Source organism: Carcharhinus amblyrhynchos, chromosome 11, assembly GCF_965287045.1.
Source record: "Carcharhinus amblyrhynchos chromosome 11, sCarAmb.v2.hapA, whole genome shotgun sequence".
Classification (NCBI taxonomy): Eukaryota; Metazoa; Chordata; class Chondrichthyes; order Carcharhiniformes; family Carcharhinidae; genus Carcharhinus; species Carcharhinus amblyrhynchos.
The window spans coordinates 12,340,428-12,367,543 of NC_137334.1; the positions used below are offsets into that span (position 1 = coordinate 12,340,428).

At 49.8% G+C, this 27,116-nt stretch overlaps 1 protein-coding gene across 1 annotated transcript in view; it reads right to left on the minus strand.

Moving 5' to 3' along the window:
- Positions 1 to 4,545: 4,545 nt before the first annotated feature.
- col6a2 (collagen, type VI, alpha 2) overlaps positions 4,546 to 27,116 on the minus strand; it is a 75,670-nt gene continuing 53,099 nt past the window's right edge. The window contains exons 25-28 of the mRNA XM_080198581.1: positions 25,415 to 25,567; positions 22,823 to 23,275; positions 21,903 to 21,941; positions 4,546 to 5,424 (exon numbers count right to left, since the gene is read on the minus strand). Of these exons, the coding sequence (XP_080054707.1) occupies positions 4,817 to 5,424; positions 21,903 to 21,941; positions 22,823 to 23,275; positions 25,415 to 25,567 (1,253 nt within the window). The 3' untranslated portion in view covers positions 4,546 to 4,816. The remainder of the gene's footprint in view (positions 5,425 to 21,902; positions 21,942 to 22,822; positions 23,276 to 25,414; positions 25,568 to 27,116) is intronic.

The window sequence follows — 27,116 nt, forward strand, 5'->3', positions numbered from 1 at the left end:
GAAGCAGGACTTCAGATGGACAAATGCATGGCCAAGCTCCCAGGGTGCAGTTATTGTGACCTTGTTGTAGCCGCCACCCTGTTCATCGCTCAGTGTCAGGCAGGCAGTATCTACAGGACTCTGGAGTGACGCTGGTGTGTTCCACCTACCCCTAGCGAAGACAATGTGAAGCCTGGCGTTACTGACTGCTATTCAGAATTCCCACATGGAAAATGATCCTTGTTATTTCTATAGAGCCTTTCACAACACCAGGAGATGTGAAAACTCTTTACACTGAGTGAACTTTGTTGTAATGATGGCAGCCAGTTTGTGCAGAGTGCGATCCCACAGCTAGCACTGTGCGCATGACCAGGGGGTAAAGGTTAGCCATTGCACAGGGAAGAATGAACACGCTCTACTTCTTAACGGTACCATAAAACCTCGTTAAAGCCCCGAGAAGGCAGACAAGGGCTTCGATAAATGACTAAAGACAGCACCTCCAACTGTGCAGCACTCCCTCAGCCCTCCCTCTATCCTGTACACCACTCCCTCAGCCCTCCACACCACTCCCTCACTCACTATTCCCCCGACACTCTCAGCTCCCCCCCCACCCCGGCACTCTCAGCTCCCCCCCCCGGCACTCTCAGCTCCCCCCCCCGGCACTCTCAGCTCCCCCCCCGGCACTCTCAGCTCCCCCCCCGGCACTCTCAGCTCCCCCCCCCCCGGCACTCCCTGTGCCCCCCGATGTGGGCAGGGGTTCAGTGGCTGTGTCAGTCCGTGCCCCTGCCCAGTGCTGCAAGATAATGGATAACCTTGTTCCAGCTGCAAGGCTGAGTGTCCATCCATCACATCCTGGCATCATTCCCACCTGGAATCATCGAATCCTTACAGTGTGGAAGGAAGCCATTCGGCCCATCGCATCCACACCGACCACAATCCCACCCTATCCCCATAACGCCACGTATTTACCCTGTTAATCCCCCTGACTCTAAGGGACAATTTAGCACGGCCAATCCACCTAACCCACACATCTTTGGAGTGTGGGAAGAAACCGGAGCACCCGGAGCAAACCCACAGAGACATGGGGAGAACGTGCAAACTCCACATAGACAGTGACCTGAGGCTGGAATCGTACCCAGATCCCTGGTGCTGTGAGGCAGCAGTGCCCAGCACTGAGCCACCCCTTCATATCCTCTTGCAAAGATACAGTTTCTCTCTGCCTAGCTCCCTCCTGATTTTGAACGTCTCTATCAAGTCTCCCCACAGCCTTCTTTTCTCCAAGGAAAACAGGCCCAACCCCTCCCATCTACCCTCATACCTACAGCTCTTTATCCCTGGAATCATTCAAATGAATCTCCTCTGTACCCTCTCCACGTGGTGGCACGGTGGTTAGCACTGCTGCCTCACAGCGCCAGGGACCCGGGTTCAATTCCAGCCTCGGGGTCACTGTCTGCGCGGAGTCTGCGCATTCTCCCCGTGTCTGTGTGGGTTTCCTCCGGGTGCTCCGGTTTCCTCCCACAGTCCAAAGATGTGCGGGTGAGGTTGTCCCTTAGTGTCAGGAGGACTAGCTAGGGTAGGACCTGGGTGGGGCTAGGACCTGGGTGGGATTGTGGTCAGTGCAGGCTCGATGGGCTGAATGGCCTCCTTCCTACCCTTCCTCAAGTACGGTGCCGAGGACGGAATGCAGTGCTCCCATTCCATTCCGGTCACTATCAGGGTGAAACGGCACAAATGAGGCAAAGTCGATCAGCAGGAATTTTTGGGCAATCCATTTATTGATTCGTGTATTCAGTACAGACATTCCAAATCCGGATGCTGCAAACCGTATGGGAAATAAGAGAAACAATTGTTTTTTGTTACAAACAAACAGCACCGAACTACCTCACTGTATGAACAATCACTAGAAATATATATATTACAAAGTTTTCAGCACACCGTAGGTATAAATTCACCGGCGCTTGGTGGTGGCAAACCCGAGAGCCTTGGATGAGGCCCGGCTGGGCTGACAGGGCCTCACCGAGGCCCAGCACCCGGGCACGGAGCTAATCTGCCCACCTCTGACACTGGTATGGTCACGTCACGGAGGGGGGGGGGTGGTGGTGGTGGGGGGAAGTGGTTTGGGGGGGGGGGTGGTGGGGACGAATTGGGGGAGTGGAGAGAATGACAGAGAGGGGGGGGGGGGGTGGTGCCGGCAGTAGGAGTTTGGACTCGTTTGGTAAGTGCATAGTTGGCAAGGCCACTGCACACCCAGACGTGACAGGCGCGCACGGGGGGGGAAAGGAAAATAAAGGTGCCAGCAGCGGGCGGGTCTGCCAAGATGGAGACCAGGTTGGGGAGAATAATTCTTCAGTTGGACCCTGGCCCCGGGGAGGGGGGGAGGGAGGGAGGCTGGAGGGGGGGGAGGTCACAGCTGGATCTTTTAACCCTCGGCCTTTCCTTTCAGAGGCTGGCTGACTCGATGACCACCGCCCCCCCCAACCAAACCCCCTCAACATTTCAACCCAAGATTTTAATCATTTGTGAGCTGATTTTCTCAAACAAGGAACACTGGTTTGAATGTTTTTGTGACTGTACTTAAAACATCGGGGGGGGGCGGGGGGGGGCGCGGTTGGGTGGGGGGTAACCCTCACCTCTTGTTACACACTGCACAACACCACCATCTGCTGGCTGGAAGAGGGATTCCACCTTGTCTCCCACCAAAACGATGGCTGACGGGACAGGAAGATGGCCTCCCCTTGGGTCTCCTACGAATGGGTAAACTCAGGTCAAACGCTAAGTGTAGGAGTCGCCTTCCGTTCTTTATCCCCTCTTCACTTGTCCAGTCCCCACCCTGGTAAGCGATTAGATCTGCAATCATAGAATCCCTACCGTACAGGAGGCCATTTGGCCCATCTCATTGCTATGGCTGTTACAGTACTCTATAACAAGTGTATTGCAAGTCATAAATAAACTGTACAAGATTGCATGCGATGCAGATAGCTTTATTGAAAACTGCAGTCAACCCTCAAGTATAATCCCACAGTGCAGGGATCTGGAAAAGCGCCCCCCCCCCCCCCCCCCCCAATGCAGAACTTCAATGGGAATTCCACCTGTACAGATGGATGGGAATCAGTGGACACGACAAACTAACTCCTGGTCTCAACACCAACCATCAACTGCCCGGTTTCAACCTTCCCAGGGAAGGGAGCTCCGCACTAAACAGGCTCAGGGATGGCACAGTCCATGCTTTGCAAATGTCAACAGACGGGGCATTAGTGCCAACGCCCTTAGATGGGAGAGAGCATACGGTGCACCACATCATAGAGGAATCCATACTCAACACGGCAGGACCAGGAGGAGCAGCTGGGCTTAGGGGCTGCTTGCGTTTGCCAATTAAAACGAGGTGTTATCGGGTTCCCCACGTTTGGTGTGAACTGGTCAGTAAGCGCAGTTGTAACTGATGCCAATGTGAAGTTTAATGGCCACCTCTTCTCAGTTGATGTCAAGTGGCTGCCTGTTTCCAAACATAAAACCATTTTCAGTGGTGGGGGGGGGACCCTTACTGACTTTCCTAGGCCAGGCCACATTACTAATAAGGCTTATGCAGTGTGTACGTGGGCAGTGTTAACTACCAACAACCCTATAATCTAACCTGGTTAACAGGGTTAGGGGGATGAGATAAGACACTGGGTTTTGGTGGTGTGTGTTCCACGTGTGTGTTTAGTAAGCGGGGGTGGGTGGAGGAACCAGGAGGAAGGGCAGCGGAAAGATACTGAAGAGGCTCAGGGAGCGAGATAGATTTGAGCGCATCAGAATTTTCTGCCTCGTTTTTTTTTTCAGGTTTCCAGGCTCTTTTGCAACAAGGTGCGGAGGGCCTACCTGGGTGCTTTAGCCCTTTATCCCTTATTCCCGTTGGTGACGGGGTGGAGGGGGCAGGAGGTTTGAATCCAAGGTGCTGGCCTCGGAGTCAAGTTGATTGTCTCTTGGATCTTGCAGAAAAACCCGAGCTTCGTGGCGAGCAAAAAGAACAGAACGAACAGCGCACCCTCTGAGAGACAAAATGGCCGACGCGGCGTCGAGCTTCAGCATGAGGGAAAGGTTTGATTGTCTGGTAAAACTGTCGGGTTGCCAACCCTGCATGGAATCTCCAGCGGTGTTTAAAAAAAAAACAGTTGTGATTGTAATGACTTTAATCAGGCAATCGAGGTGGGCCAGTTAGAGTATGAACTCCCTCCCAATTGATGGAGCGTCCTCGTGTCCTCCTAGAGTCGACGGCTAAACTGAAAGCTCTCTGTGTGCTGCTGTCAGACTTGCAAACAAAGACATTTTGGTGAAGGGACTTTGGTCTCCGAGGACTTAACTGCGGTGAACTCTCCGGAAAAGAGAAACCAAATGAAAATGACCTTTGAACTCCACTTGGAGTTGGGCAAAGCAAACGTTTGACAATCAAGTGTCAGCCAATCGCGTGGCAGGTTAGCTGTTCCCTTTGCCGATTGGTGGGGAGGGCAAGTGCCGTGTGACATGTTGCCTGACCAATGGGGCGAGGGTTGGGGGAGGGGGGGGCGGGTCCGTCTGATGGGGGGGGGAGTAGCCCAAGCGGGGTTGGCAACCCGAGATATTGTCCTCCGGGGGGCCTAGCGAGCTGGAAACACACACGCACACACAAAAAATTGACAACGATAAAAAATAATCGATATGTATAATTTTGTTTCTAAAAAAAAAGAAGCACCTTGTTTTACCTTTTCCTGAATAACATAAAAACTAAAAAACAGAAAGATATTCGGGTGGGGAGGGGCGACTTTATGTGAATCTCTCTCGGCAGGGGGGGGACGAGAGGAAAATGGCGGATTTGAAGTCTTTAACAGATCCACTTGTACAATCTTTCAAAGAAGCTAGGTTGCACGATCTGGGAGTAGTCTGCAGCCCGAAAGATGGCCGCCCTCTCTCCCAGGCCTATCTGCAGCAGGATGTCCATGTCCACCTCCGGCCCCATGGCAATCACCGTTGGCACCACGTCGTGCTTGCGCATGGAGTCCACCGCCTCGCCCAGGCTCCTGTTGCCGCTGGTGCCATCGGTGATGAAGATGAAGGAGAGCTCGGCCCCCCGCCGGGAAGCCAGGCCTGCCGGGCCCGGCCTCTGGACCAGGTTGCGGATGCCGTAGATGATAGCAGAGCCCACGTTGGAGGAGGAGTCCAGGTAGCTCATGGTGGCCAGGGAGTCGAGGATGGTGGTCTCGTTGTGGCTGAACCCGAAGACCAACTGCTGCTCGTCCTCGCTGCCGTACTGCAGCACGGCAATGCGGGCCCTCAAGGCGTCACTGTTGCTCTTGGCCAAAGGCAACGTGGTGGCCACTTTCTCGATGAAGTTTCGCACGTGCCTGAAGTTGGTCAAGCCCATTCTCTCCGAGCCATCAACCATGAAGACCAGGTCCACGGGCCGCTGCATGCACGGTGCCACAGCAAGCTCTGGAAAAGACACCAAGAGGACATTTTAGAGGCGAGCCATTTATCTGTGCCAACCTTCCCCTCTACCTCTCTCTGCGACCCTCATCAGGTGACCCCACTCAGCTCCCAGGGTCTACTGAGTGAGAAAGAGCCCACATCAATACACTGACTTCCACCATCTCTGAATGTTGTCAAGCGCTTCACAACCAATGAAGTGTGGAAGATAGCAGCCAATTTGTACACAGCAAGCTCCCACAAAGGGCAACGGCTAGACAACAGTCTCGGTGCCCTGATCTTACGTCAGTTCCTCACCAGAGGTAAATGGTTTCTCCGGTCCTGGCAGAAGGGGCAGCCCCCTCCCCCCCGCCCCTCGCCATGGGTTCCCGGTGGGAAGGGGGTGCATCGACGGGCAATCCCCCCCCTCGGCAACAGCGGGGGGGGCGGGGAGGGGCCACAAAACTCCGCTATCAGCCAACAGCAGGCCAGCTCCGCGAACTACGGGGCAGATTGTGTGGAAAATCCCACACCGGTCTAAAGGGTCAAATCCAGCAAATATAGAATGTGTGAGCCCCCAGGCCTACCATCTCCCCTGGATTCCAAAACTTCTGTTTCTGCCAAAAATACAACTTCTCCTCCTGTCAGCTCACCCTGGTCCTGTTTCATTTCCCCGCCCAACGCCAGTCTATCACTCCACTCGCAAACATCTCATTGTGAGGGTGTATCAGTCCTTGTGCAGAGGCAAACTGGCTGAATGATGGAACTCTAATCATCGAGTTGAGTCTCCTTGTTCTGGGCTTCCCCCCCCCCCCACCAGAGAAAACCCTGTCAACTCCTTCCAAATCGCTGATAGACCTCAATCAAATCACCCCTAAACCTTCGGAACTCCAGCCTGGAACCACAGAATCCCTACGGTGCTGAGAGAGGCCACTGAGTCTGCACTGACACCAATCCCAGCCAGGCTCTAACCCCACATACTTACCCTGCTGCTCTCCCTGCCACTAAGGGGCAATTAAGCATGGCTGGCCCTCCCCCCACCCCCCAACCCCCTCCTCTCCAAGTTGACACATCCTGGGGCACTAAGGCAAATACGGAAATCTGCTGGAAAATCTCAGCAGGTCTGACAGCATCAGTGGAGAGGGACACAGAGCCAACATTTCAAGTCTGGATGGTCCTTCCTCAGAGCTGAGAGGAAAGAGAGTCAGCAGAGATTTATACTGTGAGGGTAGGGAGGGGGGTGATGGAATTGGACAGTGGCAATGTGAGAGGGTGTACAGAAGGCTGAGAAAGTGTTGGAAATGCCCATTAATATTTTCGTTTCAGGTGCCAGCATTCACGGTATTTTGCTTTTACCTTGGGACACTAAGGGTTAATTTAACATGGCCAAGGCACCCAACTTGCATGTCTTTGGAGTGTGAGAGGAAACCGGAACAAACCCACGCAGACATGGGGAGAACGTGCAAACCCCACACAGACAGTGACCCGAGGCCAGAATCGAACCCGGGTCCCTGACGCTGTGAGGCAGCAGTGCTAACCCCCTGCTGCTGCCATCAGACTTTTGAATGGACTTACCTCGTATTACACCCTAGCTATGACTGTAACACTACATTCTGCACCCTCTCTCTGCTTCTCTATGAACAGCATGCTTTGTCTGTATAGTGCGCAAGAAACAATACTTTTCACCACGTGCTAATACATGTGACAATAAAAAATCAAATCAATGTTCCAGAAGTGATCTAACCAGGGTTTTATACTGATGTAACAAAGCTTCTCGCACTATCTCCACACTTACCATTAGGCTAACAGTCCTCTTGTCTTTTTTTTAAATTGTATTTGACCACTACTATTTGAATGGTCTGTGTAAGCTGACTCCTAAGTCGCTTTAGGCCGCCACTGCCCCTGGTTTTTAAAGCACTGAAATAATACTCAGCCACTTCAGAGGGGCAGCTAAAAGTCAACCACATTGCTGTGGATTCAGACTCATGTGTAGGCCAGGCCGAGTGAACAGATGAACTTACACTTCTGACACAGTTGATGTCTACTCACGTGATCTATCACTGATATTCTACACCAGCCCACACACACAATGCCACCTCTCTCTCTTTATCAGCAAGCTTGGATGGTATCGGGATGTGCCCTATGTTTGGAGACTGTTTGGCTCAACTCTATTGTGTTATCCAAGTCACTAATAAACATAGGCGGCTCGGTGGCCCAGTGGTCAGCACTGCTGCCTCACAGCGCCAGGGACCTGGGTTCAACTTCCAGGCTGGGGTCACTGTCTGTGTGGAGTTTGCGTGTTCTCCCCGTGTCTGTGTGGGTCTCTCCGGGTGCTCTGGTTTCCCCCCACTCTCCAAAGATGTATGGGTTAGGCGCATTGGCTGTGCTAAATTGACCTTGGTGTCAGGGGATTAGCAGAGTAAATATGTGGGGTTACGGGAATAGGATTGGGTGGGATTGTGGTCGGTGCAGACTCGAAGGGCTGAATGGCCTCTTTGTGCACTGTAGGGGTTCCATAATGAATAGTTGAGGTCCCAACGTAGGTCTTTGGGGACACCATTTCTCATTTAGCTGGAGGTTGTGGCCTAGCTCAGTGCTAATGAGATTGGGTGAGTAACCAGAGGCCCCAGGCTGATACTTTGGGAACACAGGTTCAAATCCCACCACGGCAGCAGGTGGAATTTAAAATCAATTCATAAATCTGTAATTAAAATCTCGGGCTGAGCTTTCCCGTCTCGCCCACCACGGAAATCGCAGTGGGCAGGACACAGATCACGCAAAGGTCCACTGACCTTGGTTGGGGTTTTCCAGTCTCGGGGCAAATGCGGCTGGAAAATCCCACCCCTAGTCTGATTGTTAATTGAGGGAAAAACCCATCTGGCTCACTCATGTCCTTCAGAGAAGGAAATCTGCCATCCTTTACCTGGCCCGGCCTACATGTGAGTCCAAATCCACAGTGATGTGGGTTGACATTTAACTCTGAGATGGCCGACTGGGGCAATTAGGGAGGGACAATAAATTCTGGTCTTGCCTGCGACGCTCACATCCCATAAAAGATCAAAGAGAAATTCAAGCACTCCTAACCTCTGTCTTCAAGTCTCTCCTAACCCGAGTCAAAAAATTGCCATCAATTTCATGAGTTTTAATGAAAGAAAACTGTCTCTCTTGCGGGACCTTGTCTAATGCTTTCTGGATATCTGTGTAAACTCCATCCCCCTGTCTGCTAATTACTTCCTCACACAACTCAACGTTCAAATGAGCTTCCAACCACCTCTCTCGGGCCAGCTTCAGACGTCCTGTCAATCGATGCTTGGAGGACTTTTCCGCATCAGATATTAAACTAACTGCTCTACATTTTCCTGATTTCTCTCCTTCATCTTTCTTAGTTGCATTTGCCACTTGCCAATCCCAAGAGGACCAATTTCCCCAAACGAGGGTCCTTTGGAATGTTCTGGCCGATGTATCCATCATTCACTCAGCTATTTCCGCCCAGTAGTGCTGAGAAGGCCCTGGTGCAGAGTCCAGCTTGTACACTGTTCTCACCTATAACAATGGGGTGATGGGGAGGGAGGATATATAAGTGGCCACACAGCCCCAAGGGGAGGTAGAAACATTGGGCTGAATGGCCTCACTCATCGAGCCTGCCCCGGCATTCAACATGATCATGGCTGATCCGACACTTCAATGCCTTTTATCTTTATGTTAATGTTAATCAGAGTCTATCAATCTCTGCGTTAAACACACTCAGTGACGGACCTTCCACTGAGCTCTCTGGGGTAGAGAATTCCACCCCGCTCTGTGTAAAGAAATTTCTCCTTATCTCGGTCCCAAGTGGCTTCCCCCTTATTGTGAAATGGTGCCCCCTGGTTCCCGACTCCCCGGCCAAGGGGAAACATCTTACCCGCATCTCCCCTGTCTATTCCTTGAAGTATTTTGTAGGTTCCAATGAGATCACCTCTCATTCTCCGAAACTCCAGAGACTACAGACCCAGTTTTCCCAATCTCTCTCCATAAGGCAGTCCCACCATCCCTGGAACAAGTCTGGTGAACCTTCACTGTGTCCCCCGCTTTGGTAATAATATCTTTTCTGAGGTAAGGGAACCAAAACTGCACACATTAGACCAGGTATGGTTTAACCAAGCTCCTATGTAATCAATGCAAGACCTCACTTCTCCTGTATTCAAATCCTGTTGTGATAAAGGCCCACGTTCCATTAAGAACGTAAGAACATAAGAAATAGGAGCAGGAGTAGGCCATCTAGCCCTTCGAGCCTGCCCCGCCATTCAATAAGATCATGGCTGATCTGTCGTGGCTCAGTTCCACTTTCTGGCCCTCTCCCCATAACCCTTAATCCCCTCTCTTATCAAAAACCCATCAACCCGCTTCTTAAAAATATTTAGCGAGGCAGCCTCCACCACTTCAACGGGCAGAGAATTCCAGAGATTCACCACCCTTTGAGTGAAGAAGTTCCTCCTCAACTCCGTTCTAAAATGCCCCCCCTTTATCTTGAGGCTGTGCCCCCTAGTCCTACTGTCTTTTTTGAGCGGGAAGAGTCTCTCCACCTCTATCCTATCCATTCCTCCTAATAGCTTGCTGTACCTACATGCTAGCCTCAGTGACTTATAGACAAGGACACCCAGGTCCCTCTGCACATTCACACTTTCTAATTTCTTACCATTCAGGAAATACTCTGCACATCTGGTTCTTAAGGAACATATGGATAATGGGCATTGCCTCCAATTGGACTGCACGATGAGCAGTCCAGATATTTCGACTTAGCAAACTGAGCCACTTCTCCCAGGATTTGGGGAAAAGAAGACAGATGTCCTCTCTCTCGAGGTTTCTAATACTATAACTGACATAATCCATTCATAACCCAGTCAGTGGCAGGGGCTTGAATCTCGAATAACACAGGCTGTGGAATCATCCCCATTCAGATTCGGGATTTCTCCCCCAGTGGGAGACCTGCCACATTGTTCGGTCACTTCCCACTTTGCTCCACCTCCTTATAGAATCCCTACAGTGCAGAAGGAGGCCATTCAGCCCATCGAGTCTGCACCAACAACAATCCCATCCACATCCTATCCCCGTAACCCCACATATTTACCCTCCTTGACCCTGTGATAATAAGGGTCAATTTAGCATGGCCAATCCACCTAACCTGCACATCTTTGGACCGTGGGAGGAAACCGGAGCACCCGGAGGAAACCCACACAGACACGGGGAGAACATGCAAACCCTACACAGACAGTGACCCGAGCCTGGAATCGAACCTGGCCTTTGGAGCTATGAGGCAACAATGCTAATCACTGTGCCACCCAAGATTGAGAAAGCAGAGCCTTTGTGAATAAACTCAGCTGGTATGGGATTTGAACCCATACTGTTGGTGTCACTCCGCATCACCAACCGACTGTCCAGCCAGCTGAGCTAAACCGACCAGGCTGCCCTGATGAAGGGCTGCACGGGGCAGTGAGAATGGGTTGGAATTTCTCCTCCCGTCACCTCACACAGGATGTCCACGGTTAGCCTACATGAGATCGTGGGTGATACTAAGAAATAAAACGTATTTATTAGTCACAAGAAAGGCTTACATTAACACTGCAATGAAGTTACTGTGAAAATCCCCTGGTCGCCACACTCTGGCTCCTGTTCGGGTACACTGAGGGAGGATTTAGCATGGTCAATGCGATTAACCAGCACGTCTTTCAGACTGTGGGAGGAAACCGGAGCACCCGGAGGAAACCCATGCAGACACGGGGAGAACATGCAAACTCCACACAGACAGTGACCTGAGGCTGGAATTGACCCCTGGTCCCTGGTGCTGTGGGGCAGCAGTGCTAACTACTGTGCCACCCTAAGGAAGGAACTCTTTTGCTGTTTGTTCTTTATCTGTTGTCCTCATAGAAAATATGACCAGGTGGAACCATGGAAGTTCCGGGGGAATCCAATACACCAGGATTGTCAAAATAATCCCCAGCATCCTACTACGCAATGCCTTTAGAATAATGCCCTCTCTGATATCTACTCAATACAACCCAACCCCAGTTCAGATCCAATCTTCTGAGCGTGGTGTTGTTTGGTGTTGATTAGGAGCTCCGTCATAGCATTGCCAAAATAAATGAGAAGCTCGACACCATCCAGGACAAAGCAGCCCCGTTTGAATACTACCCCTTCCACAAACATTCACTCCCTCCATTACCAACAAATAGTGGCAGCCGTGTACCATCTACAAGATGTACTGCAGGAACTCACCAAGGCTCCTTAGGCAGCACCTTCCAAAACTACAAACCCATACCATCTCCAAGGACAAGAGCAGCAGATACAAGGGAACACCACCACCACCTGGAGATTTCCCTCCAACTCACTCACCATCCTGACTTGGAAATATAATCAGCTGCTCCTTCGATGTCTCTGAGTCAAGCTCACTCTCTAACAGCACTGTGGGTGTACCTATACCCCATGGATTGCAACGGGTTCAAGAAAGCAGCTCACCATTGCCTTCTCAAGGGGCAATTGGGGATGGGCAATAAAGGCCAGCCTAGCCAGCGATGCCTACATCTTGGAAATGAATTTAAAATGAAAAAAAAAGCCTCTTTTTCACTCGCCGTGTGCCACTCGCCTTTTAGTAAGGGCATCTGGGGGACCAAGACCCGAGCTCGGGGCTGGCAGGAAGGCCATTGACAGCAGGTGGCACAGTGGTTAGCACTGCTGCCCCACAACACCAGGGTTCGATTCCCGGCCTGGGTCCCTGTCTGTGTGGAGTCTGCACATTCCCTCCGTGTCTGCGGGGCTTTCCTCCGGGTGCTCCGGTTTTCTCCCACAGTCTGAACGATGTGTTGGTTAGGAGCATTGACCTGAACAGGTGCCAGAGTGCAGCGACTAGGGGAATTTCACAGTAACTTCATTACAGTGTTAATGCAAAGCCTTACTTGTGACGAATAAATAAACTTTAAACCTTACTGTTAGGTTCCCGAACTGATTTCGATGGCTGGTGAACTTGGCACACCCACGTTAGGCAATCTCCCCTCCAATGGGGTAGCGTTCAGGCCCTTGAAGTCTGAGAAACTCATTCCTCTATGTGTTTCTATGCCCTGAATGCTGGTTTGTCCTGACTGAACTTTGTAGGGGATTTGGATAAAGTTTCTTCTCGCTGCTAGATTGGAACACTGAGGTGGGTTCGTATCAGCAACTACTGATATCTGTGGAAATGAGCCTCTCTCCTATATCCCTGGCCCCAAACTCCTTAATCTCCCCTCTGTCCCTCTAACCTCCCTCTGCTCCTCACTCTATAACAGTTGGAGCGGGGACTGAGTTGAGTCCAATATGAATCATAAAAGAAACTCCAGGTCTAACGGCATCTCCGAGCCTGCGAGAGGGAAGACGGGTTGTCCTGTTAGATTGCTATCCGTCATCAGGAAGTTGTGGATCGATCCTGTCCTGCACCAATGTCTAACCTGTTCATTCCTCCGTCCCAGGAGCTGACTGACCTGCCGTGCATTTCCGCCGTGTCTTGCATTACATTTTGACTCTTGCGCGGTGTGAAGGAACAAACACTATCTTCTGTAAAATTCACATCTGAATGGCCACAGCCAATGCAGGATGGGGACTAGATTTACACGGGCCATACCATTGAGCAGCAGGTCTTAGAGGTTGGGATCCCGCTAACTAAGATCCTCGAATAAGTGCGTTTCTTGGCTGTGACATAGAAACTAGAAGCAGGACTAGGCCATTCGGCCCTTCGAGCCTGCTCCACCATTCATCTTGATCGTGGCTGATCATCAAATTTAATATCCTGATCCTCCTTCCTCTCCTATCCCTTGATCCTTTTAGCCCCAAGAACTATGTCAAATTTATTCTTGAAATCACACAATGTTTTGGCCTCAACTACATTCTGTGGTAGTGAATTCCACACGTTCACCACCCTCTGGGTGAAGAAATTTCTCCTCACCTCAGTTCTAAAAGGTTTATCCCTTATCCTCAAACTATGACCCCTAGTTCTGGACTCCCCCACCATCGGAAACATTCTTTCTGAATCTATCCTGTCTAACCCTGTCAGAATTTTATAAGTTTCTATCACTCTTCTAAACTCCAGTGAATACAATCCTAACCGACTTAGTGTCTCCTCATGTGACAGAGCTGCCACCCCAGGAATCAGCCTGGTAAACCTTCGCTGTGCTCCCTCTATAGCAAGAACATCCTTCCTCAGGTAAGGACACCAAAACTGCACACAGTACTCCAGGTATGGCCTCACCAATACCCTGTACAATAGTGGCAAAATATCCCTATCCCTATACTCAAATCTTCTCTCTATGAAGGCCAACGTACCATTTGCCTTCATTACTGCCTGCTGGACGGCGCACTTACTTTCAGTGACTGACACCAAGGCCTCGCTGAGTCCAATGGATTCAGTAAAAAGTCTGACAACACCAGGTTTTAGTCCAACCTATTTATTTGATAATATACTCACTAGCTTTCGAGGGACACCCTCTTCGTCAGGTGAATGGAGAGTTCTGGCCTCAGACAGAGCATATAAAGCACAGACAGTTTAGAGATTACTGATTAGAATGCGAATCTTTACACCTAACCTGCTGTTCAAGTCCTGAAGTCTTGAACAGGTCTTGAACAGCAGGTTAGGTGTAAAGATTCGCATTCTAATCAGTAATCTCTAAACTGTCTGTGCTTTATATGCTCTGTCTGAGGCCAGAACTCTCCATTCACCTGACGAAGAGGGTGTCCCTCGAAAGCTTGTGAGTATATTATCAAATAAATAGGTTGGACTAAAACCTGGTGTTGTCAGACTTTTTACTGTGTTTACGCCAGTCCAACGCCGGCATACCCACATCATGACTCCAATGGATTCTCCAGTAACTGCGCAGAGCTATAGTCTATAGTTGCTTAGGTAAATGGTTTGTCCCAAAACCCACCACATCTCTTGACCTGTGGCTCAGTGGGTGACACCTTTGCCCCGGGCTCACAAGATTGTAGGCCAGCACTGCGCTGTACAGTGCTGCGGGAGAGCTGCACTATCAGAGGAGCCCACTGTGAATCAGATTTAAAACCGAGCCTTTGTTTAAGTTTAAAGTTTATTTATTAGTGTCACAAGTAGCCTTCCATTAACACTGCAATGAAGTTACTGTGAAACTCCCCCAGTCGCCACACCCCTGTTCGGGTACACTGAGGGAGAATTTAGCTTGGCCAATGCATCTAACCAACACGGCTTTTAGACCGTTGGAGGAAACCCACGCAGACACGGGGAGAACATGCAGACTCCACACAGACGGTGACCAAAACTGGGACTCGTACCTAGGTCCCTGGTGCTGCGAGGCAGCTGTGCTAACCACTGTGGCAGTGGATCCTACACATTTACCACCCTCTGGGTGAAGAAATTTCTCCTCACCTCAGTTCTAAAAGGTTTACCCCTTATCCTTAAACTATGATCCCGAGATCTGGCCTCCCCCACACCAGGAACATCCTTCCTAAATACACCCTGTCTAACCGTGCCCTCTCATGTGGGCATGGATTATCCCGTGCTGGTATTCCGAGGGAGAGGAGGGGGAATTCCTCCCGATGTTTGGGTTCCGTATTTAATGCCTCAAATCACCTTGCTTGGAACGGATTATCTGCTCATTCTGCTTGTGGGAACCTGCTGTCCACAAACCGCACCCCACCTCCCCACCCCTCTCAGTTTCTCACAGTGACCACGCTCCAAAAAAAAACTTCACCAGCCCGACAGTGCTTTTTGATGAGCTGCGGTCATGAAAGGTGCTATATAAATGCAAGTTTGCCCTTCCTTCTTTGCCATTAAATCATCAGCCAGCATCCGAGAATGAGATGAAACCTTTATTATATGATACATGTACAGGTCAACAAAGGCATCAGAGGAAGGCAGGGAGAGCGCCCGACCCTAGGCAACACGGCAGCAGATACAGGCTCCTCTCCTGAACCACAGCTGGGGTGGGCCCGGGAGAGGGGGAGGGGAAAGAAATCAGAAAACCTACAGCTGGGAACGCAAACTCAGGCCATCGGCCTCCGCGGAAGAGGAACGCCAGGGTAACATTCCTGGGAAGCTCTCCTCATCCAAACCCCCATGAGGGTTGCTAAACCTGCTGCCGAGACTACAGATTAAGCTCCAGACCACTGAGGTATCAACCAGAGTGAGAGAAAGAAAAAGAGAGAGAGAAAGAGAGAAGTAGGGAGTCATTGCAACCGTTGGGGATTAAGAAAAATTGTGCGCGTTTGTCTCTTAAAACTCTTGTCGAGCAAGAGATTCCAAAAATATTGGAGGTGGGACAGACTTTGACTAAACCTCATGCAACATTCAATGGGAAACCCGAAATCCCTGCGTGCCAATTGGCTGAGAAGATAGGGCACAGGTTGAGAAGACGGTCAAGTTTGGTACTCAATGGTCAGGCAGCGAGGGGGAGGGAGAGGAGTGGGGGGGGAGGGTGCGAGTGATGAAAATCAGCAAGAATCCATCCAGAATGGATAACTCCAAAAATCCACTGGGAAGTTTTCCGATTTCCAACTTGGAACACTGTGCCGTCCTCTCTCTACCTTCAGTCATTCCTGCTTTTAGGGAGAGTTTAGGCTTTACTTCAGAGTTTTGGGTGGGGCAAGTTTCCATTTTAGTTGGTCACCCACCCCCTCCCACCCCACCTCTCTGATCGAGCTGATTTAGGCCCTGATTAGGCCTGAACTCCAGGAGATCCCTCCTGGTGGTCCATTTCACACTGCTAAATCCCACTCGCCCATCTCCCCAAGCAGCAGATACGCCCATTCCGGTTTCCTGGATCACAATTCAATTGTGGGGAGTTGGTGAGCTCGAGGGAGCCCTGGGGACGGGGAGAGTGGGGTGTTGGCTAGGTGAGCTGGATTGAAGAGGGCAAATGCCACCCCCCACCCCATCCCCAGGGGGTGGGTGGACCCTGGGACCCCCTAGGGGGAACTGGGGCCTGGAGGCCTGTGGGGGGTGGTGGAGGGGAATCCTGGGAACCCTTCCCCCCCCAAAGAGGGGAGAGGGAGGGTCCTGCCCCCCCCCCCCCCCCCCCACCCCAGGGTGGGATGGGTTCTGGGAGCCTCCCTGGAGGGGCAGGGCAGGGTACTGGGAGGCCCCCCCAGGTGGTGGTTCCTGGGGGTGCCGGTGGGGGGGAGGGGGGGAGGGAAGGGTCTTGATCCTGGGACCCCAGCACCCCCCCCCCAAAACAGGCAGCGGTCCGAATGCAGCTGCACAAAAGACTTTGGCGTGCGAACCTTTGTGTGTCCCACCCCCCCCACCCCCCACCCCACCCCACCCCCCACCCCACCCCACCCCTGAGAGGTACCGACGTTGACCAGCTGCTGGGAGGTCCCTAGCGCGGGGGTGGTGGGGGGACACGCAAGGCTCAGAACAAGAAGCTGCGGGGTGAGCTGGCATTGCCCATCGATGGCGCGGGGTGTGGGGGGGAGCTGGGGGGAGGGGTGGGTGGGGGGGGGGCGGGGGGGGCGGTGAAGGGGGGGCATGGGCATGTTCCGCAGAGCGTTACCCGCCCAGGGAAGGGGCAGCCCGGTCACGCCCCTCAGCACAGCCCTGGAGCCATGTCAACATTTCCAGTTAAATCTTTGTAAATCGTTTTGAAGGAATCTATGAATAACTCTGTCCAATTCTGACGCTCCTCTCCAGTGGAGAATTTAGCCATCTCTGCGGTGTAAGCCATTGTCGCTACCAGTTTGTTGTAGATCTCTGGGTACTTAGCAGTACGCGTTTCTGAGATAAACTCCTGCTGTGTTTTTGACCAGTTACCAAAGTAGAGCCCATACGGGGGGCTGAATGGGAAAGCTGGGTATGCGCCGTTACTGTTAAAGGCATCTGAAAACGATTAGAAAGAGAAGAGGTTTTAGCCTTGCTGGCACTTTGGGCTAACCCGCCCAGTCTCCCTCAGAACACTTTGCAGACAGAACCCCCACTTTGTCCAGTGGAATGAGGCCTTCGTGCCTTTGAGGGGTAGGAGCACTATCGAAAGGATGGGTAGTGGGAGCCCTGTGTTTATACAGCGTCCTTCAGCACCCCAGGAAGCTGCTATCTTCAGCGATCCAGAGGCCCAGGCTAATGCTCTGGAGGACACAGATTCAAATATGGGCGACACGGCAGCACAGTGGTTGGCACTGCTGCCTCACCACATCAGGGACGTGGGTTCGATTCCCGGCTTGGGTCACTGTCTGTGTGGAATCTGCATGTTCTTCCCGTGTCTGCACAGGTTTCCTCTGGGTGCTCCGGTTTCTTCCCACAGTCCAAAGATGTGCCGATTAGGTGGATTGGCCATGCTAAATTGCTCCTTAGTATCCAAAGATGCGCCGATTAGGTGGATTGGCCATGCTAAATTGTCCCTTAGTATCCAAAGATGTACAGGTTAGGTGGATTGGCCATGCTAAATTGCTCCTTAGTATCCAAAGATGCGCCGATTAGGTGGATTGGCCATGCTAAATTGTCCCTTAGTATCCAAAGATGTACAGGTTAGGTGGATTGGCCATGCTAAATTGTCCCTTAGTATCCAAAGATGTACAGGTTAGGTGGATTGGCCATGCTAAATTGTCCCTTAGTATCCAAAGATGTACAGGTTAGGTGGATTGGCCATGCTAAGTTGCCTCTTAGTATCCAAAAGTGCGCAGGTTAGGTGGATTGGCCATGCTAAATTGTCTCTTAGTATCCAAAGATGTACAGGTTAGGTGGATTGGCCATGCTAAATTGTCTCTTAGTATCCAAAGATGTACAGGTTAGGTGGATTGGCCATGCTAAATTGTCCCTTAGTATCCAAAGATGTGCAGGTTAGGTGGATTGGCCATGCTAAATTGTCCCTTAGTATCCAAAGATGTACAGGTTAGGTGGATTGGCCATGCTAAATTGCCTCTTAGTATCCAAAGGTGCGCAGGTTAGGTGGATTGGCCATGCTAAATTGTCTCTTAGTATCCAAAGGTGTGCAGATAAGGTGGATTGGCCATGCTAAATTGTCTCTTAGTATCCAAAGATGTGCAGGTTAGGTGGATTGGCCATGCTAAATTTTCCCTTAGTATCCAAAGGTGCGCAGGTTAGGTGGATTGGCCATGCTAAATTGTCCCTTAGTATCCAAAGGTGTGCAGATAAGGTGGATTGGCCATGCTAAATTGTCTCTTAGTATCCAAAGATGTGCAGATTAGGTGGATTGGCCATGCTAAATTGTCTCTTAGTATCCAAAGGTGTGCAGGTTAGGTGGACTGGCCACAATAAATTGCTCCTTAGGTGTCCAAAGATTGCAGGTTAGGTGGATTGGCCATGCGAAATGCACAGGAGTTACAGGGATAGAGTGGAGGGGAAAGCATGTGTAGGCTGTTCTTTCAGAGAGTCGTGCAGACACGATGGGCTGAATGGCCTCCTTCTGCACTTTAGGGCTTCTATGAAATCTCACCATGACAGCTGATGGAACTTAAGTTCAATTAATTAATATGTCTGTGATTATTCCTTAGACGTCGAAGGAATGGTGACCATGGCTCCTATGATGGGTTGCCTAATTCACTAATGTCCTTCGGGGAAGGAAATCTGCCATCCTTACCTGGCCTGGCCTATATGTGTCTCACAGCCAGTGTGGTTGATGTTTAACTGCCCTCTGAAAGTGGCCCAGGAAGCAATTCAGTTCAAGGGCATGGCCAGCAACACCCATACCCTATGAAGGAAATGTTTAAAACATGTCTCAAAGTGCTTTACTGGCAATGGACTGCGTTGTAAAAAATAGAAAAAATGGGGAGAGTTTACAGAGCTCTGAGGTGCAGAAGGATCTGTGTGTCCTAGTGCATGAATCACAAAAGACTAGTATGCAGGTACAGTAAGTCATTAAGCAGGCTGGTGGAAAGTTGTCATTTATTGCGAGGGAAACTGAATACAATTACACTTCATTTGTACAGGACAGTTGTGAGACCACATTTAGAGTATCGTGTGCAGTGTTGGTCTCTTTACTTCAATGGTGTTCCTCAGGGATCAGTGCTGGGACCTTAGCTGTTTGTAATATATATAAATGATTTGGAGGAAAATGTAACTGGATTAATTAGTAAGCTTGCAGACAGCACAAAGATTGGTGGATCTGCAGATAGGACCATCAGAGGGTACAGCAGGGTTTAGATCAGTTGGAGACTTGGGTGAAGAGATGGCAGATGGAGTTTAATCCGGACAAATGTGAGGTAATGAGTTTTGGAAGGTCTAATACGGAGAGGAAATTTACAGTAAATGGCAGAGCTCTTAGGAGTATTGATAAGCAGAGGGATCTGGGTGTACAGGTACACAGGTCACTGAAAGTGGCAATGCAGGTGGAAAAAGTAGTCAAGAAGGCATGCGGCATGCTTGCCTTCATCAGCCAGGGCATTGAGTTTAATTGGCAAGCCATGTTGCAGCTTTATAGAATCTTAGTTAGGCCACACATGGAATATAGTGTTCAATTCTGCTCGCCCACACTACCAGAAGGATGTGGAGGCTTTGCAGAGGGTACAGGAAAGATTTACCAGGATGTTGCCTGGTATGGAGGGCATTAGCTATGAGGAGAGGTTGGAGAAACTTGGTTTGTTCTCACTGGAGCGACGGAGGTTGAGGGGAGACCTGATAGAAGTCTACAAGATTGTGAGGGGCATGGACAGAATGGATAGTCAGAAGCTTTTCCCAGGGTGGAAGAATCAATTACTAGGGGGAATAGGTTTAAGGTGCGAGGGGCAAGGTTTAAAGGAGATGTACAAGAGATTTTTTACACAGAGGGTGGTGGGTGCCTGGAACTCGTTGCTGGGGGAGGTAGTGGAAGGGATACGGTAGTGACTTTTAAGGGGCATTTTGACAAGTACATGAATAGGATGGGAATAGAGGGATATGGTTCCCAGAAGCATAGGGGGTTTTAGTTCAGTCGGGCAGCATGGTCGGTGCAGGTTTGGAGGGCCGAAGGGCCTGTTCCTGTGCTGTAATTTTCTTTGTTCTTTGTTCAGGAAGGATATTAATGAATTGGAAGCAATTCAACAAAGATTTACCAGACTAATACCAGGAATGAGTGGATTGTTTTATGAAGGAAGGCTGGAAAGGCCAGGCTTATATCCGTTGGAATTTAGAAAAGTAAAATGCGACTTGATTAAAACATGTAAGATCTTGAGAGGTCTTGACAGGGCAGATGTGGAGAAGATGTTTCCCGATATGAGTAAGTCTAGAACTCGGGGTCACTGTTTAAAAGTGAGAGGTTGTCCATTTATAACGGAGATGGGGTAAAATGTTTTCTCTGCGAATTGCGAGTTTCTGGAACTCTGTTCCTGAAAAGGCGGTGGAAACAGATCGCCGAATATTTTTAAGGCAGAGTTGGATAGATTCTTGGTGAGCAAGGGTAGGCAGAAGGCAAATTTGAGGTTACTAACAGATCAGCCATGGTCTTACTGAATGGTGGAGCAGGCTCGAGGGGTTGAATGGTCTACTCCTGCTGTTTGTTTACGTGTTAACAGGCCAGCAATGGCCTGAAGAAAGGGGTTGAGCTTACCGTCCCTCAGTGATGTAGCAGCACCATTTCAATCATATGACCAGACTGCTACCTGACCAGAAACACCTACCTGTTTTAACAGGGGCCTCAGACTGTAACGTCAGGTTGAAACTGGTTGAAGCCTGCGTTGTTTACACCTCGCAGAGCGACGCAAGAGACGAGGCCCAGCAGAGTTAAGAGTCAAATTATTTTCCTCGGCCCTTCAAGGAGCAGGAGTGTTCCTCCCAGCACCTTCCAAAACTAATCTAAGATTCAAGCTAATAATTGCGGCCTACCTGAAGGTCTTCAGCCTGTCTTAAAAACCCCTTTCTGTTCAGCAGGGTTTAAGGGCAGTCTGAAGCACCCACTGTATTTATTTTTTTCTGGCTGCCTCTGGTGTTTGGGTGCTCAGGATATTGGAAATGGGACCAGGTAGGCCCCAACTCCCACCTCAATTACGTTGCTCAGTCTGGCTTGTGAGGTCTCAGAAATTTGCCCCAAAAAGGCTGACTGTGGGATAAAGGTTGCTTTACATGAAGGGAGATCTGTCTTTCACCAAAATCAATGACCTCCCGCCCTCCCCAAAATCGGTGTCTTCAACTGCTCTGGGCTCTTGTACGTACGTTTGGTAGCAACTCTGCCTCTGCTTCACAGAGTGACTCAAGCATGTCGGTGCTTTTATTTAAGAAAAGGATTTCACTCTGAGCTTCCCTCCAATCCCTTATTGACAAGGGACCTTCATGTATCTATTTCTAGAATATTCTACTTTTTTCCCTACTAAAATGATTCAAAGTAATTCAGTCAGAACTAGGCCCAGCTGCGGAGGGAGAAGAGAGGGAGAGAGAAAAGTGTTTCAGCAAGTCTTCGACTCCACGTACAGTCTACAACCTGGTCTAAATGCTCTATATGATCTTAGGTACAGTTTGTGTGGTGTAAGTACGCTTTGCCTATAGTCCACATGTAATCATTCAGCTCTCCAATTGAGTCTCCTAGTTGCGTCACGATGTATTTGGAACTTACCTGTTTGACAAGGGAGGTCAGGACAAATAATCTCAGGATCTGAAACAAAAAAGAAAGAATATGTTGTGGTACAAATCCATATATAAACTAGGCAAGACAATGGGTGGGATTCACCAACCTTTCCCTGCTGGCAGCATCTTCCAGTCCTCGTAGGATGGGGCGAACCATTGTAAACATCAGCGGGACTGGATGATCCCATCAATGGGCGACGATGTGTCGCCTTCACTGCCAGAAAAGGTGTGCGGGAAATCCCAGCCAATAACTTTTATCCAAGACCGCAAGAAGTTCCAAAGGGTTGCGAACGTAACCCAGTCCATCACACAAACCCATCTACACTTCCCACTGCCGTGACAAAGCAGCCAGCATAATCAAGAACCCCATGCACCTCGGACATTCCCTCTTCCACCTTCTTCCATCAGGAAAAAGATACAAAAGTCTGAGATCACGTATCAACCAACTCAAGAACAGCTTCTTCCCTGCTGTCATCAGACTTTTGAATGGACTTACCTTGCGTTAAGTTGATCTTTCTCTACACCCTAGCTATGATTGTAACACTACATTCTGCACTCTCTTATCTCCTTCTCCCCTATGTACTCTATGAACAGTATACTTTGCCTGTATTACACACAAGAAACAATACTTTTCACTGTATCCCAGTGCATGTGACAATAATAAATCAAATCAAATCAAATATGCTTAGATCTCAGCTTCAGTCTCCCTCCTGGAAAGCGAAATGCCCTATTCCTTAATCAGAAACCTGCCAAGTGATGTGTTCTCAGATCCCACAGGATGGAATCTGGGAGAGAGCTGGAGTTTACGAACGCCCTCATCCTGCCCCACCGTGGATTAGCACCAAGCCCTGCGGTACGGATTGAGGATATCCGGGAACGGAGGGCGTTTTCCCGGTTAGCTGGACTCACCGGGACACAGCAGCTCCTCCATCTGGTCGATGAACTCCTCAGCCACCAGGTCAGCAAAGTAGTTCATCTTCTGCACCCGCCCATCCTGCTTGCAGGCGATGGACTTCAGCGTCTCGTCGTCCTGTGCCCGGTAGAACATGTCCCCGATACCGATGGCGTTGACGATGACATCGCCTTTGCACAGGGACGTCAGCAGCGAGTCGTCGTCCCGCGGGTCATGGCGGCCATCGGTGATCACCACGGCAAAGACCTTGGCCTTGTCGCGCTTGTTGGCTTTGATCAGTGTGTCGTAGGCAAACTTGAGGGCCGAGGGAGTCCAGGTTCCTCCCGCTATCCACTCCAGCTTCTTCACCGCCTCCTTGAAGGATGTGAGCGAGTTGATTTTCGGATCATTTAGCTGCACAGCTTCGAAGGTCCCTTCGTGACTGTATTGGACAACACCAACACGGGCCCCTGCAAACCAGACATTAAAAACAGTCAGCTGGCCAATCCACTGGGAGCTTTACAGAGTAACACACATGTAGAACTGGTCAGGTACAGAGTACACACGTGTAGAACTGGTCAGGTACAGAGTAACACACGTGTAGAACTGGTCAGGTACAGAGTAACACACGTGTAGAACTGGTCAGGTACAGAGTAACACACATGTAGAACTGGTCAGGTACAGAGTACACACGTGTAGAACTGGCGAGGTACAGAGTACACACATGTAAAACTGGTCAGGTACAGAATACACACGTGTAGAACTGGCGAGGTACAGAGTACACACATGTAAAACTGGTGAGGTACAGAATACACACATGTAGAACTGGTGAGGTACAGAGTACACACGTGTAGAACTGGTCAGGTACAGAATACACACGTGTAGAACTGGTCAGGTACAGAGTACACACGTGTAGAACTGGCGAGGTACAGAGTACACACGTGTAGAACTGGCGAGGTACAGAATACACACGTGTAGAACTGGTCAGGTACAGAGTACACACGTGTAAAACTGGTGAGGTACAGAATACACACGTGTAGAACTGGCGAGGTACAGAGAACACACGTGTAAAACTGGCGAGGTACAGAATACACACGTGTAGAACTGGTGAGGTACAGAGTACACACGTGTAGAACTGGTGAGGTACAGAATACACACGTGTAGAACTGGTCAGGTACAGAATACACACGTGTAGAACTGGTCAGGTACAGAGTACACACGTGTAGAACTGGCGAGGTACAGAGTACACACGTGTAGAACTGGTGAGGTACAGAGTACACACGTGTAGAACTGGCGAGGTACAGAGTACAAGGTAAGAGAGCCTATAGAGCCATGGAGCTTTGAGAGGGGCCCATCATGTCCACCTATCTATTCTAATCCCATTTTCCAGCACTTGGTCCAGCGTTTCATGCTTATTAAATGTTGTGAGGTTTCCCGCCTCTACCGAACTTCCAGGCAGCGAGTTCCAGATTCCCAGCACCCCCGGGTGAAAAAGCTTTTCCTCAAATCCCCTCAATCTCCTACTCCTCACCTTAAACCATACGTCCTGGTTATTGACCCCTCTGCTAAGGGGGAAAAGTTTCTCCCTATCCACCCTATTTATGTCCCTCATCATTTTACACACCTTAATCAGGTACCCCCCACACCCCCACCCCCAACCTCCGCTGCACTAAGGGAAACAACCCCAGCCTAGCTGGAAAGCTCCATCCCCCAGGAAACATCCTCGCCAATCTCCCCTGCATCCTCTCTAGCGCAACCACATTGCATTTTCTTCTCCCCTTTTTACAGAATAACATTCACACTCGATGTGATGGGGTGGAGGGGGGGGGGATCACTGAAAGGAAAGGCTAAGAGACTAATAGCCAAGACAGCCATATTTTAGTCTGACCAATCACAGAGGGAGGGAGCGCTGCTTAGGTCAACACCTGTAACCAGAGGGGGTGTGGGCTGAGCCATGGGGGTTGGAGTGGGGTGTAAGTTGTACAGTGATTGATTGATTTGGGGTGGAAAGGTTGGGTCGGTTTTGCTGCAAGTTGACTGGAGTGTTTGCGTCGTCGTGTAACTGTCACGTGTTCAACCCCACCATAGGACGTGAGCGCACGTCCCATCAAACTGCTTGGCCCAATTGCTCGTTTCAACCTTTCAAAAGTTGGTGTTAGAATAGGCTGTGGTGTGAGCGTTAATAAATGCTGAACAACATGGTCAGTCAGTCCAACATCACAAAACAAACTGTAAATATGAATCATGGCAAAAATAAACCTAAAAGGTGCACAGTGAGCTTCCGTATCTGGCCGCCATCTTGAATCTGAGGCTAGTAAATGGCTGCCAGTCTCAGACCCAGGGTTGCTAGGCAACTGTAACCCTAGTTACCCATCCTTCAGTGGTAGGCCTTACCAATTCAGAAATACATTGCTTAAAATTTCGCAAGAGAATGATTCAGCTTCGTGTATTCAAGATTGTAATTTTAAAAAGGGGACAACAAAAGTTGATTGCATCGAAAATTCTGGAGGGGGTTTTCGTTCTCAGGGCATTTTTCTGTCAGTGGAGGATAGTCCGCACAGCCCAGCTGGGGGAGGAGGGCCATGTAGACCTTTGCTGGAACCGCTGACCTGTTTTAGATTTGGGATCCTTGGCCAATGTGCCCAATCGGCTGACGGTGTTGATGACAAAGTTCTTTTCCAGGGTGAAGTTGGTCAGTCCGATACTCTCCGAGCTGTCAATCACAAATACAATATCCAGCGGCCCGCACTGCTTCTCACAGTCTGAAACAAAGAGCAAACGGAGAAAAGGGGAAGAGAATGGAAAAGGGGAGAGATTAGATCTGATCGTCGATGCTGTTCAGTTTTATATTTGGCATGAGGAGTCCTGTTGAGTGCTTCGACAGGCTTCAAGCACGCCAGCTGATAAGAAAACCCAGACTGATCCAATTTTGTTTTTGATTCATTCATGGGACATGGGTGTCGCTGGCTGGCCAGCATTTATTGCCCGTTCCTGGTTAACCGAGGGCAGCTGAGAATCACATTGCTGTGGCTCTGAAGCCACATAAAGTTTTTTGAAGCTTATTTATTAGTGCCACAAATAGGCTTACATTAACACTGCAATGAAGTCACTGTGAAAATCCCTGAGTCGCCACACTCCAGCACCTGTCGGGGTACACTGAGGGAGAATTTGGCACGGCCACTGCACCTAACCAGCACATCTTGGACTGTGGGAGGAAACCAGAGCACCAGATGAAACCCACGCAGACACGGGGAGAACATGCAGACTTTGCACGGACATTGACCCACACTGGGAATTGAACCGGGATCTCTGGTGCTGTGAGGCAGCAGTGCGAACCATTGTGCCACCATGTTGCCAGGGGTTTGTAGGCTAGACCAAAATAAGGACTGCAAATTTCCTTCCCTGAAGGACAATAGTTAGATGCATTAACCATGCTAAATTCTCCCTCAGTGTACCCAAACAGGAGCCAGAGTGTGGCGACTAGGGGATTTTCACAGCAACTTCACTGAGGTGTTAATGTAAGCCCACTTGTGATTAATAAATAAACTTTAACTTTAGTGAACCAGATGGATTTTTCTGACAATCAACATTAGTTTCCTGGTCATAGTAGATTCTTAATTCCAGATGTTTTTATTGAATTCAAATCCCACCCTCTGATGTGGTGGGATTCGAACCCAGGTCCCAAAAACATTTGCTGAGTTTCTGGGGATTAACAGTCCAGCGATAATACCACTAGGTCATTGCCTCGCAATCCTCTATACTGATCATTAATAGAACGCCTATAGGAACATTAGGTACATAGTAAATTCTGAATAAAAATAACACTTCATCTGATTGGTCTTTTACCAACCTGCTAGTTGGAAGATACAATATTGAGATTGACTCATTATAGTAATCAATCTCTACTGCTTAGTTTACAACAGAAGCAGATATCATAGAAACCCCTACAGTGCAAAAGGAGGCCATTTGGCCCATTAAATCTGCACTGACTGTCCAACAGAGCATCTTACCCAGGCCTGTAACCTCACATATTTACTTCACCAATCCCTCCCCCACCCCCAAACTATACATCTTGGGACACTAAGGGGCAATTTAACATGGCCAATCCACCTAACCGGCACATCTTTGGGAGAAAGCCGGAACACCCAGAGGAAATGCATGCAGACATGAGGACTACGTGCAAACTCCACACAGCCAGCGACCCAAGGCCAGAATCAAACCCGGGCCCCTGGCACTGTGGGGCAACGGTGTATGAGACAAAGAAAACCATTGGTGGTGAAACGTTAAGAATCAAGTGCAAAGCTACCCATT